Raw genomic sequence first — 12,037 nt, 5'->3', positions numbered from 1 at the left:
AACCTTTCCCAACAATAATTTCTACATTTATCATCGCTTTAACCGTCAATAATAAATTAAATCGTAATTTAAACCACGTGCTTGGATATCCTTGCTAATACACATACAAGTAGCTTTGAAACTTGGAGTTGAACATAAATGTTGAAGCCGCCGGGCAATTCAAGTAACACGAAAATTAGTACTTATGTCTCCCTTCGCGAGTCCCTCGCACTAGAGACAATAAAAACAATGCTTTAAACGGATATCTACGTTTACTAAGAACCAGTCTATTATATTACCCCCTGAGAATAATTGATTATGCCACAAAATTCTCATTCTTGCGTCGTTTCAAATCCACGACGAAGTCACACGAACGACTCTCAATTAGCAATACACTGGATTCTGATAACTAAATACAATGTAACTGTTATACAGTAAAGAAACAAACACTCAGCAAGTTAACCATTATTTATTAAGTAACAGATTACACAAAATAAGTAATGTAGTCTTGACCTCTTACATAATTATACTGTAGTAAAATATGCAGGTAGGTTATCATACGGATAAGCAGATATTATTTAATTAGAAAACACATCAACTTCCATTCGTCAAGGTTACCATTAAATATTTTTTGTCAAATTCAAAAACATGTGTAACCACTTGTGTCAAAACTTATCAACAAGATAAAAAAAAGTATCACAAATAGAAAAAATCTCTGGAAATGCTACTCAGTAAAACGGCAAAACCACTATAAAAAGCCAAGATAAACACAATTTTGTATTTGTATGCATTTAGTAACAGATTATTGAATGAAGTGATGTTTCAGTTACGCATCTTCAACCACTACATATGGCTAAACTCATAACTTAGTCGTTAACACAGTTAAGCCGGAGATCCTTTGTCACATGCTTCGTAAAACGTTTTAACACGCCAACGCTTTTGAATTCAGCTTTGTTTGTTGTATTTAATTTGAAACCCAAACAGTAACATACACGGGCAGTTTATCCCAATTATCGGTTAACATTTCCTAACAAGTTACCCCCCAAAACTTCACAAATGTGTTTACGGTCGACCTGTCGATCATTTAGACGAACAAATCACGTTTTAAAACGCGAGTACCATCAGCCTCTTAGTACCATTTTGATACTAAATCCCATTCGATTTCCCCCTTTTGTACATATGTATGTGAATATGCGTTTCTATAAGATAATCCGTGTTCGTTTTAATATCTGACGCTTCAGTGGATACACTCTGCTACATCAGTCAGTTATTGTGAAGGCGACAGAGTGTAGTCAACAAAATATCACCCATAAAAAACACTTCTGTCAGTACTGTACACAAGTCTATTAAACCTGAAGAGAATCGGATTGATAATTATAGCCATGGCGCCGTTCGTTTTGAGGGAGCATTCCGTCGACGAAAAAAAAAAAAATGAAAAAAAAAGGTGTTTTTTTTGTTTATACTTTTCTCAACTAGTAAATGTTATCAACTTTACCGTAATACGACACTTCACAGTTCTGAAAAAATAATGTATTTTGAAAAAGTAACTTCGACCCGAAGAACTAAATTAATCGCCGCCAACGACTATCAATACACATGCAAGACAAGTTCACCAACGACTATCAATACACATGCAAGACAAGTTCACCAACGACTATCAATACACATGCAAGACAAGTTCACCAACGACTATCAATACACATGCAAGACAAGTTCACCAACGACTATCAATACACATGCAAGACAAGTTCACCAACGACTATCAATACACATGCAAGACAAGTTCACCAACGACTATCAATACACATGCAAGACAAGTTCACCAACGACTATCAATACACATGCAAGACAAGTTCACCAACGACTATCAATACACATGTAAGACAAGTTCACCAACGACTATCAATACACATGCAAGACAAGTTCACCAACGACTATCAATACACATGTAAGACAAGTTCACCAACGACTATCAATACACATGCAAGACAAGTTCACCAACGACTATCAATACACATGTAAGACAAGTTCACCAACGACTATCAATACACATGCAAGACAAGTTCACCAACGACTATCAATACACATGCAAGACAAGTTCACCAACGACTATCAATACACATGCAAGACAAGTTCACCAACGACTATCAATACACATGCAAGACAAGTTCACCAACGACTATCAATACACATGCAAGACAAGTTCACCAACGACTATAAATACACATGCAAGACAAGTTCACCAACGACTATCAATACACATGCAAGACAAGTTCACCAACGACTATCAATACACATGCAAGACAAGTTCACCAACGACTATCAATACACATGCAAGACAAGTTCACCAACGACTATCAATACACATGCAAGACAAGTTCACCAACGACTATCAATACACATGCAAGACAAGTTCACCAACGACTATCAATACACATGCAAGACAAGTTCACCAACGACTATCAATACACATGCAAGACAAGTTCACCAACAAAAACTCAAATAACGGACAATACTCCTCTTGGTAGCGTTTAGGTAATGGGTCACTGGAAACGGAATCAGCGAGAGATGAGGTCACGGCAGCGAACGCCACAATAAGTAGTAGAAATATCAGCAACCTGATGGAAAGATAGAGGAGAGCGAAGGAGGCGTCGATGGCCGAGTCGAACGAGGAATTAGCATATTGCTTCTGCGGGATACAGTCTGACAGGTTCGTAATTCAACATGTACCATGGCTAACCATGGGCTTTGTTATTGACATGTAAATTGTAAATCTGTGTTCAACAAAACATGTTAAAACGTCCCTTAAATTCAGGTTTGTGCGTAATATTTTTAATGTTTTTTGAAATTCTTAGCTCATTTACTATCTGTGTATGTCACCAAAACATAAGTATTGCATGTTATCATAACATACGTAGTCGAGGCAAAAACAAGCAGTACTTGGGGTTAATCATAAAAACCGATACCTCTGGCACAACAAAATCAGCTGTTGTTTCGCCTAAACAAAGTCCAGGAAAAAATGTGTTCCTTAGGTTTGTAGCCGTTTTCCTGAGTAACTTACATATGGAATTAGTATTTTCTATATAAGAGAATAAAGAACAGCGTTTTGAGATTTGGAAAATCAAAAGTAAACACTCCTACTAAAACAGAACGATGAAGGAATTCGGGTGTAAAATGACGGGAAGTCGCCAGATTGGGGTTACCAAGTGCACTGTAGATGCCAGGATTACTGTCTTTCGAGTACCTGTGTGCTCTTATTTGGCATCAATACAATAACATCATTTATCATGTAGCAAAAACTTCAACATTAGATTTGATTTGATATTCAAAATTCAAATGAGCGAATAAAGGGATGGAGTCTATATTAATAACATATAAAATATTTAGTTCTGCGATACCTAAATGGTACATGTAACGACCGCGTGTTGAAGTGACCCTGACCTTCGCTGTCTGTACAACCATGTTCATTAACATATACATAACCTTCCCACCTAAATGAAGAAAATACAAGACAAAATTCAAATCTCAAATCTGGCTGAAACCCGGATACTGGGTTAAGGAAATGGATGAAAGGGGTAGGGCATTGCAAGGGAGATCTGATGGGAGACTATCGACAAAGACTTAACCAAGTAAGACGTTTTGTGAGTATTTCTAATTAGTCCGTTCGTCGTCTCTCAGTATTAGTATAAGCCATTACAACTTATTCGTGTAGCTGTCTGGTGTTCGAGCTCATCTGTAGGTATCGCCTTCAGGTTGCCTATAGTCCGTAGTATTTGCATGTTGGTCGGAATTCTGGCGGCATAGCAACAGGATGGAGCACCTTTTCAGACATGCCTCTAGATTCAAATACTCCAGTGGCTAGCCTGTTTGTATTGACCAGTGCTGTATACTTCGTGTGTAAGACATTCCCTATTCGAAATCTACGGGATTTAGTACGTTTACTCTATTTTCCAGCCAATTTAATGACGTCTGTCAGGTCAGTCAAGTATCGTTATAGAAGCTAAATTTCCCCATCCCCGTTCTGACAGATCACTCAGATATCCCACCTCATGGAGCTCAATGGCTATGTTTGATTCCCAGATTAAATCCGTTTATCAATGTTTATTTATATCAAATAAGCACACGCTTCACTAGTAAAAGGCAGAATCCCAGTCCCTTCAGCCTCTTTCATTTAAAATAATAGTTATTTTAATAAAAGGTAAAGGTATTTGTTTTATTATCATTTAAAAGTTAGCAAAACTAAATTAAATTTGAATATCAATTATTAAAGCACTAGTTTGTCGATGGTACAAATATGTATCATAGGTCCGTTACACATCGACCTCCATTTCGGGAACGATTAATGTCGAATCATTTTAACTTTGTCACTGACGGTATATCGTCCTTCAATGGATGCGATTTATCTAACACTCCCACAAAGAATATACATTTGTGACAAGGTGAGCATTATGACAACACGTTAATTAACGACATATTTTTTCACGTTTTACCAGTCCTCATAGAGTAGAAAGATGTCACTAGTACAATAAACCCTTGCGATTCCTACTCATAAACACACGAGGATCTCAGGGTTAAAATGGTGGATGATATCCCATTATCATGTTGAGAAGATCCTATATGATTATTCGTAACTCTGAACAGGTTTTATAAGTATCTCAAGACGGGGACATCCTGTAAGACATTTGACCATAAGATGGTTTTCATGACTTATGGTTAAGTTTCATAATGGTATAAATATATATAGTTTAGTATCTGGCCTCTAAAAACACGTTTATATTACTCATCCTACATGTCTACATATCATTGAGCTGTCCGTGATAGATGGAATATAAACAGAATCATTAATCTCCAAGGAAGTTAAATTTGGCAAGCGTTTTTTCCCCCGTGAGTTCATGGATTGCCTCTAGTTTTAACTCTGTGCCGCCGAAGATCATCTTTACCTTGACTCCCCTGTCGGTGCCTCTACAGGTATCCGGTAAGCTGACAGACATGTTACCTATGTACGCACAGCTCCTGTCAGTAACGTAGTCTGGGTCATCTTCAGTTGACTGATACACAGGGAAATCGAGAGTCTTTTGATCTTCATCTAACGGGTTGTATTTTTGTTCGCTTTGCACCTCGTCAGTCTTTAGCGTTGTACCAACCCTGACATGAGTGTCGAATAGTTCTGTACAGTAATCAACACCTTTTACGGTTTTTTTCTTGCTTAGGTCATGTTTGGACGATTTGAATTTCTTATTTGTTGCAATACCGTAGGTGAATTTAGATTTCCGCGAAGAAATTGTCTTTGGACGATGTCCAAATATCACGGCTCCCTTCAATACAGATAGGCCACACTCGTAGGGAATGATTAATCTTAACGACGGAAAAGCTTCGCGAATGCCTCTCTGTAGGAGTGGAGACTCTGCAAACCCTCCGACCATGATGATCGTTTCCGTTCCCTCACACGAGGGTTTATTGAGAAGATTTTGAATGTGACCTATCGTGTCTGTTATAGCACAATTAAACAAGGACTGGAAGGTATCTGGTGCTATCCGGATTTTGTCACCAATCCACTCAATCTTTCCAGAATAACTGCTTTGCCTCACAACATCTTTGATATCTTCTTCTGTTTCTTCCTCAAACAGTTCCTTCAAAGAAATTGGGATTTTCATTGTCACCTTTTTTGATAGATTATCTTCGAGACTACACCGTTTCTTTGTTTCAAATTCCCTGAACATATCAACGAAATCCGATGTCTGTTCGAGACAAAACCTTTGCATGATTGGGTTACCGACGATCTTGATGATCATCTGTTTAAATGCTTCGTCCACCCGTGTTCCACCCCATGCGCCACCGCTTGCACGGTCAAGTTCCTTCAACGTCAGATCATCCTGGACCTTGTGCACAGTGATGTCCACCGTTCCACCTTCAACACATAGTGCTTAATTAATTACACCATTATATATCAAAAAATTAGATAAGGCAGATATAGAGGTTACACAACGAGTGAGTGTTGGATATGGAATTTATTTCACACGAGTAAGTTATTTTTGAAAAGTTACAAAAGACACGAGCTTTAGAGAGTGTCTTTTGCAATTTTTAAAAAATAACTTACGAGTGTGAAATAAATTCCATATCCAGCATAAACGAGTCGTGTGACCTGTTTCTATCACAATAATATCGACTTGAATCAAAGGGAAACGAGGCCAAGTATAATTTCGCGTATGCAAATAAAGTGTGTACCGTTGACGTCCGGGACCCGGTGATGTGACGTCATTCGATTATTGATGACGTCAATAACAATTGCAGCCTTGGTCAAAGTTCGAATTCTTGACCAATAAAAAGACCGGAAGGTCTTATACCACTAGTGGTACATGTATATAACATATATTTATCCAACAGTCGGCACATTTATACAATGGCTTGAGAGCGGAATAACACGGCGTATTGTGGTAGAAATAACATAACTACATTCATTTACGGTGCAATAACACCAATGTTGCTGTCTTCAAGTAAATAAGTCTGTGTGCCTTACACATAAACCATTATACATGTATCATCCATTCAATATAACCTTAGATAGGTAAACAGCAAGCTTCCACATAACAATTCAGCTTGCAACTTAATGAAATAGACAACAGCCGTAAATGAGAAAACGGGCAATAGCTTTCCTCAAAATAGTCCAAATCAAAACCAAATCTAACATAGCAGAGTAGGTTGAAATAAGGAATAAGTCTATTAAAAGTAGGTCAAAGGTAATGGTCAAGGTCAGCAAGTCCGCAATAATAGTGCAAGGAATACACACGTCAAATACTGTACAAACTGCTCATCTCAAACGGTAAACAGTATAATAATCAAGGTTAATGTTTATTTCAAGTAGGTCAAAGGTCACAGCCATGCAGGTAAGCGAAAAACAGTACCACTGGGAAATTATTTTCACAGGGAACACACATATTTAATACCTAAGCTGTATCCTAAAAATATTGTCAAAACACTGTTTTATATAAAATTTTAACCTTACTATACGCCCACGCCGGGATGTGGCAAAAGCTCCCATTTCGTCCTGTAAAGCCCAAAAGCTGCCTTGTGTACAGATTAAATACATTATGCTTATTGTTCCAAAAGTAAGAACATTATACGACGTAAAGCAGAAACAAAACAAGAGGCCCATGGGCCTAAACGATCATCTGACAAACACGTATACAGCAGAGATACACCCCTCATTCCAGCATCATTACCATAAAGTGTCTGTTTGCAGACAGTTATGTTTTAGATCATATTTGGTTTTTATCCATTTTGGCTTAAAGAAGATTAGCATCTTAAAGCAAAATTTCAGCCATGTTCCTATTTTTTGGCCACGCCCCTTTGTCCCCATCGGTCGGACCCGCCTCATTTTTATAAATTAGGATTGCCCTTCCCCATTGATGTTTCACACTAAATATGGTTGTAATCAATTAAGGCATTAAGGAGGAGTAGCGTTTTAAAGCAATATTTAACCTAAGGTCTCCTTTTGGGGCCACGCCATTCTTTCCCCTAGGGGTCAGACCTGACTTTATATAATGATTTATAATGATTGCCGACCCTTATGATATTTCAAACAAAATTTGGTTGTAATCTATTAAGACATTAAGTAGAGGTAGCGTTTTAATGTAAAATGTCAGCTAAGTTCCACATTTGGGGCCTCGCTTCTCTATCCCCAGGGATCACACCAACAGCCTCATGTATATAAATTATGATTGCCCTCCCCCGATGATGCTTCAAACCAAATTTGGACGTAATCCACCCAAGGGTTAAGGAGAAGTAGCGTTTTGAAATAACAAGAGATCCCAGAGGGATCTTGGCGCCCACCATTAAATGATCTTTATAGGGTTCATTTTCCCTTCCTCTTACTAATCTGGGTTTTCAAACAAGGGGAACTTATATATGAAATTTGAGATTTAGCGATAATGTCGACAATGTTTTCAGATTGGTCCAAAAATGCAATACGACGGACCAAGGGGAACCTACATATGAAATTTGAGAAAGATCCCTTCAGTACCTTCTGTAAAATAGCGATAACAAACTTCAGTTGTCAAAATCAAAGATGGCTGCCTTTCAGCCATGTTGTTATCCGACTTGTCCCAAAATAAACAAGAGATCCCAGAGGGATCTTGGCGCCCACCATTGAATGATCTTAATAGGTTCAATGTCAGATTGATCTTTTCTCTACTTTTCCCTTCCTCTAAGTCTTACTAATCTGTGTAAATTCAGAAAAAGCCCTCTAGTACTTTTCAAACAAGGGGAACCTATATATAAAATTTAAGATTTAGCGATAACGGCCGTCTGTCGGCCATGTTGTTTACGGAATGGTCCCAAAATGCAATACCAGGGATCAAGGGGAACCTGCATATGAAATTTGAGAAAGATCCCTTCAGTACCTTCTGTAAAATAGCGATAACAAACTTCAATTGTCAAAATCAAAGATGGCTGCGTGTCGGCCATGTTGTTTTCTGACTGGTCTCAAAATCTTATATGCATGATTAGGGACCGAGGGCAACCTACAAATGAAATTTCAGAAAGATCCTTTCAGCAATTTCGGAGAAATAGCCATAACAAACTTCAATTGCCAAAATCAAAGATGGCTGCCTGTCGGCCATGTTGTTTTCCGATTGGTCTCAAAATGCAATATGCATAACTAAACACCAAGGGGAACCTATATATCAAATTTGAGAAAGATCTCTTCATTACTTTCTGAGAGATAACGATAACAAACTTCAATTGTCAAAATCAAAGATGGCTGCCTGTTGGCCATGTTGTTTTCCAGTTGGTCTCAAAATGCGATATGCATAACTAGGCACCAAGAGGAACCTACATATGAAATTTGAAAAAGATTCCTTCAGTGCTTTCTGAGAAATAGCGATAACAAACTGAAATTGGATATATAGGTTGCCCTTGGTCCTTAGTTGTACATATTTCATCATCAGATGGTGGGCTATTCAAATCGCCCTGCGTCCGTGGTCTGTCGTCCGTCCCTCCGGACAACGAACCACGGACCACGGACGCAAGGCAATTTGAATAGCCCACCATCTGATGATGGTGGGCTAAAAAGTCTTACGCACAGCGCACAGTGGACGACGACGGACGGAACACGATGGCTATACTGTAGGTCATGTTGACCCCTTTGGGTCAGATGTCCTAACAAGAGGCATATAGGCCTAAACGCTCACCTGCTGTGATTATAGCCCCATATCATTTTTTACATCCTCCTACGAACCAACTAGAAGCTGATAGCTGCATGGCTGGTACACTATATTACCAAGGGTCTATCTCAAAGAATGCAAGGTTAAAATTTCTGGAGAATGTGATTCTTGAGATGGCAAAATGATGTCGTTATTTCAAACACAATGGAAATCCATCTGTGTCCGATGCTGATCATCCACAGGAAGCTTCAACAAAATTCATCAAGTTTTTGTTTTCATCATCATCAAAATAATTGCCTAATATGAGTATTGAAAAAGTAGGTAACAGTGACCTTATTTTGCAATATCAGTTATCGGCATGCATTTATCGTAGATGTCCATTTCTATTGCCCTAAAATAATTATTGAAGAAGAAGGTCACAGTGACCTAATTTTGCAATATTTGCTACCGGCATGCCTTTCTCATCCTAGGTGTCCATTTCTATTGCCCTAGCATAGTTACTGAAAAAGTAGGTCACAGTGACCTAATTTTGCAATATTTGCTATCGGCATGTCTTTCTCATCCTAGATGTCCATTTCTATTGGCCCAATGTAATTTTTGAAAAAGTAGGTCACAGTGACCTAATTTTGCAATATTTGCTATCGGCATGTCTTTCTCATCCTAAATGTCCATTTCTATTGCTCTAATGTAATTTTTGAAAAAGTGACCTAATTTTGCAATATTTGCTCATCCTAGATGTCCATTTCTATTGCCCTAATGTAATAATTGAAAAAGTAGGTCACAGTGACCTAACTTTGCAATATTTGTTATCGGCATGCCTTTCTCATCCTAGATGTCCATCTATATTGCCCTAATGTAATAATTGAAAAAGTAGGTCACAGTGACCTAATTTTGCAATTTTTGTTATCGGCATGCCTTTCTAATCCTAGATGTCCATTTCTATTGCCCTAGCATAATTACTGAAAAAGTAGGTCACAGTGACCTAATTTTGCAATATTTGCTACCGGCATGCCTTTCTCATCCTAGATGTCCATTTTTATTACCCTAATGTAATTATTGAAAAGTAGGTCACAGTGACCTAATTTTGCAATATTTGCTATCGGCATGCCTTCCCCATCCTTGATGTCTAATTTTGTTGCCCTAATGTAATCATAGAAAAAGTAGGTCACAGTGACCTAATTTTGCAATATTTGCTATCAGCATGCAATTATCATCCTAGATGTCAGTTGATGTTGTCCTATCATTATTCCTACTTAGAGCAATGTAAAGACATAAATAGTATCAATGTGACATGTTTTCCACTTGCACAGTATCACTACATAATATATACATGTATGTATATGACTAATGAATTAGAAACCTTTAGACTCTCTCCAAATTTGATTTAAATTATCAGAAGTTTTCTGATATTTACCATATTTACACATTAAAGCTACACACTGGGTAACTGGGCAGCTCTGGAGATAGGGCTCCATTCCCAGACCTCTGCTGCCCTTTATCTAATTAATTTTATTGTTTTCCTGTGTGACCCTAAACCAGCAATACTATGGTTTCATGCAGAGATTAAGCTAACAGGTTTTCTCATCAAAACTAATTGGTATCAGAGAGTAGAAAATCCAAAAGCCTAGTTATCTTAAACAAAGAAATGTTCTACAGAACCCCCCATTTGGGACCCCTAGCAGCAATGTTCACACTGAAGATATATACAGTTGGTGCTGTTAGCAGCCAAGCTAGTCAGCTGCCAGTTCCCCCATTATGGACCCCTAGCGGCAATGTTCACACTGAAGATATATACAGTGTATACAGACAGGTACAAACCATACAATTAAATTAATTAAAAATCAACCACTCATTATACATACTCCAAATTAAACTCGTCTCTTTATCATCACTATCTGAACCTTGTTATTGAAAATCAACTCTAAATGATGTTCCAGTCATTATGATAATTGCTGTGGTGGCCATCTTGTAAATTCAATGAATTTTTGAAACAACACCTCTTATTCAGAAATGTCACTAGAACATTCCTAGAAAGTCTTCTTACTACAAAGCAAATAATATTGGAGTTATAAGGAAAAATATAATTTCAAAGATGGCGATCATGGCAGCCATCTTGAATTTTATTTTCACTTAATGAATACAAATATCTAGTCAGGACCTAACTAATCATTCAATGCGAATTTCAACACTCTCGGTTAAAAAAAGTTAACGCACGACGCACGCCTTCGGCTCAGGTGAGCTAAAAACACAAGTTGAGGGTACAAGAGGTACTTTCAATCACTTCAAAGACAATTCGGTGAATCAAATTCCTGCACTGGATGTGAAATAATATACCTTACACAGATAATGATTTTGTGTTGACACTAATTATACACACTGATTGTTTTAACATATCTCCGATTTCATATCCAGGGGGTATTAATATGAATGAAACCAAATATAATTTCTAATATTAGTTATCAAAAGTTCAATGCAAGTGAATCAGTGGGATGAACCTATGGCCCCAATAAGATTCCAGTGACAAAAAGAGCACCAGATCAGGCCAAAACACTTGTTTCCCTTGATGTAGGTCAAAAGGTCAAAATGTGGGTCTGAGTGACCTAGTTTTGGAACACCTTACTAGGGTAAACCTACATGTATGCTCCGAGTATTAGTTGCAGTCACAAGTAGTGTATATGATAGTTTGGACAAACCTTTTTTTGATGAAGGTCAAAGGTAAAATTAAGGTCAGGATAACCTGCTTTTAATTCATGACACACTGCCTGAACACCTAGGTGAACTAATGACCCAAGCATGGGAACATACAGAATACTAAGGTGATGCGATACATGACATTGTATATTTTAACATTGCACAGGTTTTTTTTTTAGAACCTGTGTTTGATACCGACATATTTA

General features: G+C 37.8%; 1 protein-coding gene across 1 annotated transcript in view; it reads right to left on the bottom strand.

The window, feature by feature from the left end:
* Nucleotides 1-434: 434 nt before the first annotated feature.
* Nucleotides 435-12,037, bottom strand: part of LOC117328906 (heat shock 70 kDa protein 12A-like) — a 34,718-nt gene continuing 23,115 nt past the window's right edge. Inside the window, exon 5 of the mRNA XM_033886520.1 lies at nucleotides 435-5,887. Within this exon, the coding sequence (XP_033742411.1) occupies nucleotides 4,821-5,887 (1,067 nt within the window). The 3' untranslated portion in view covers nucleotides 435-4,820. The remainder of the gene's footprint in view (nucleotides 5,888-12,037) is intronic.

Source organism: Pecten maximus, chromosome 6 (assembly GCF_902652985.1).
Source record: "Pecten maximus chromosome 6, xPecMax1.1, whole genome shotgun sequence".
In the NCBI taxonomy this organism is placed as follows: domain Eukaryota; kingdom Metazoa; phylum Mollusca; class Bivalvia; order Pectinida; family Pectinidae; genus Pecten; species Pecten maximus.
Note: the sequence above shows the minus strand (reverse complement) of the source record. Positions and strands in the feature narration are given on the sequence as shown.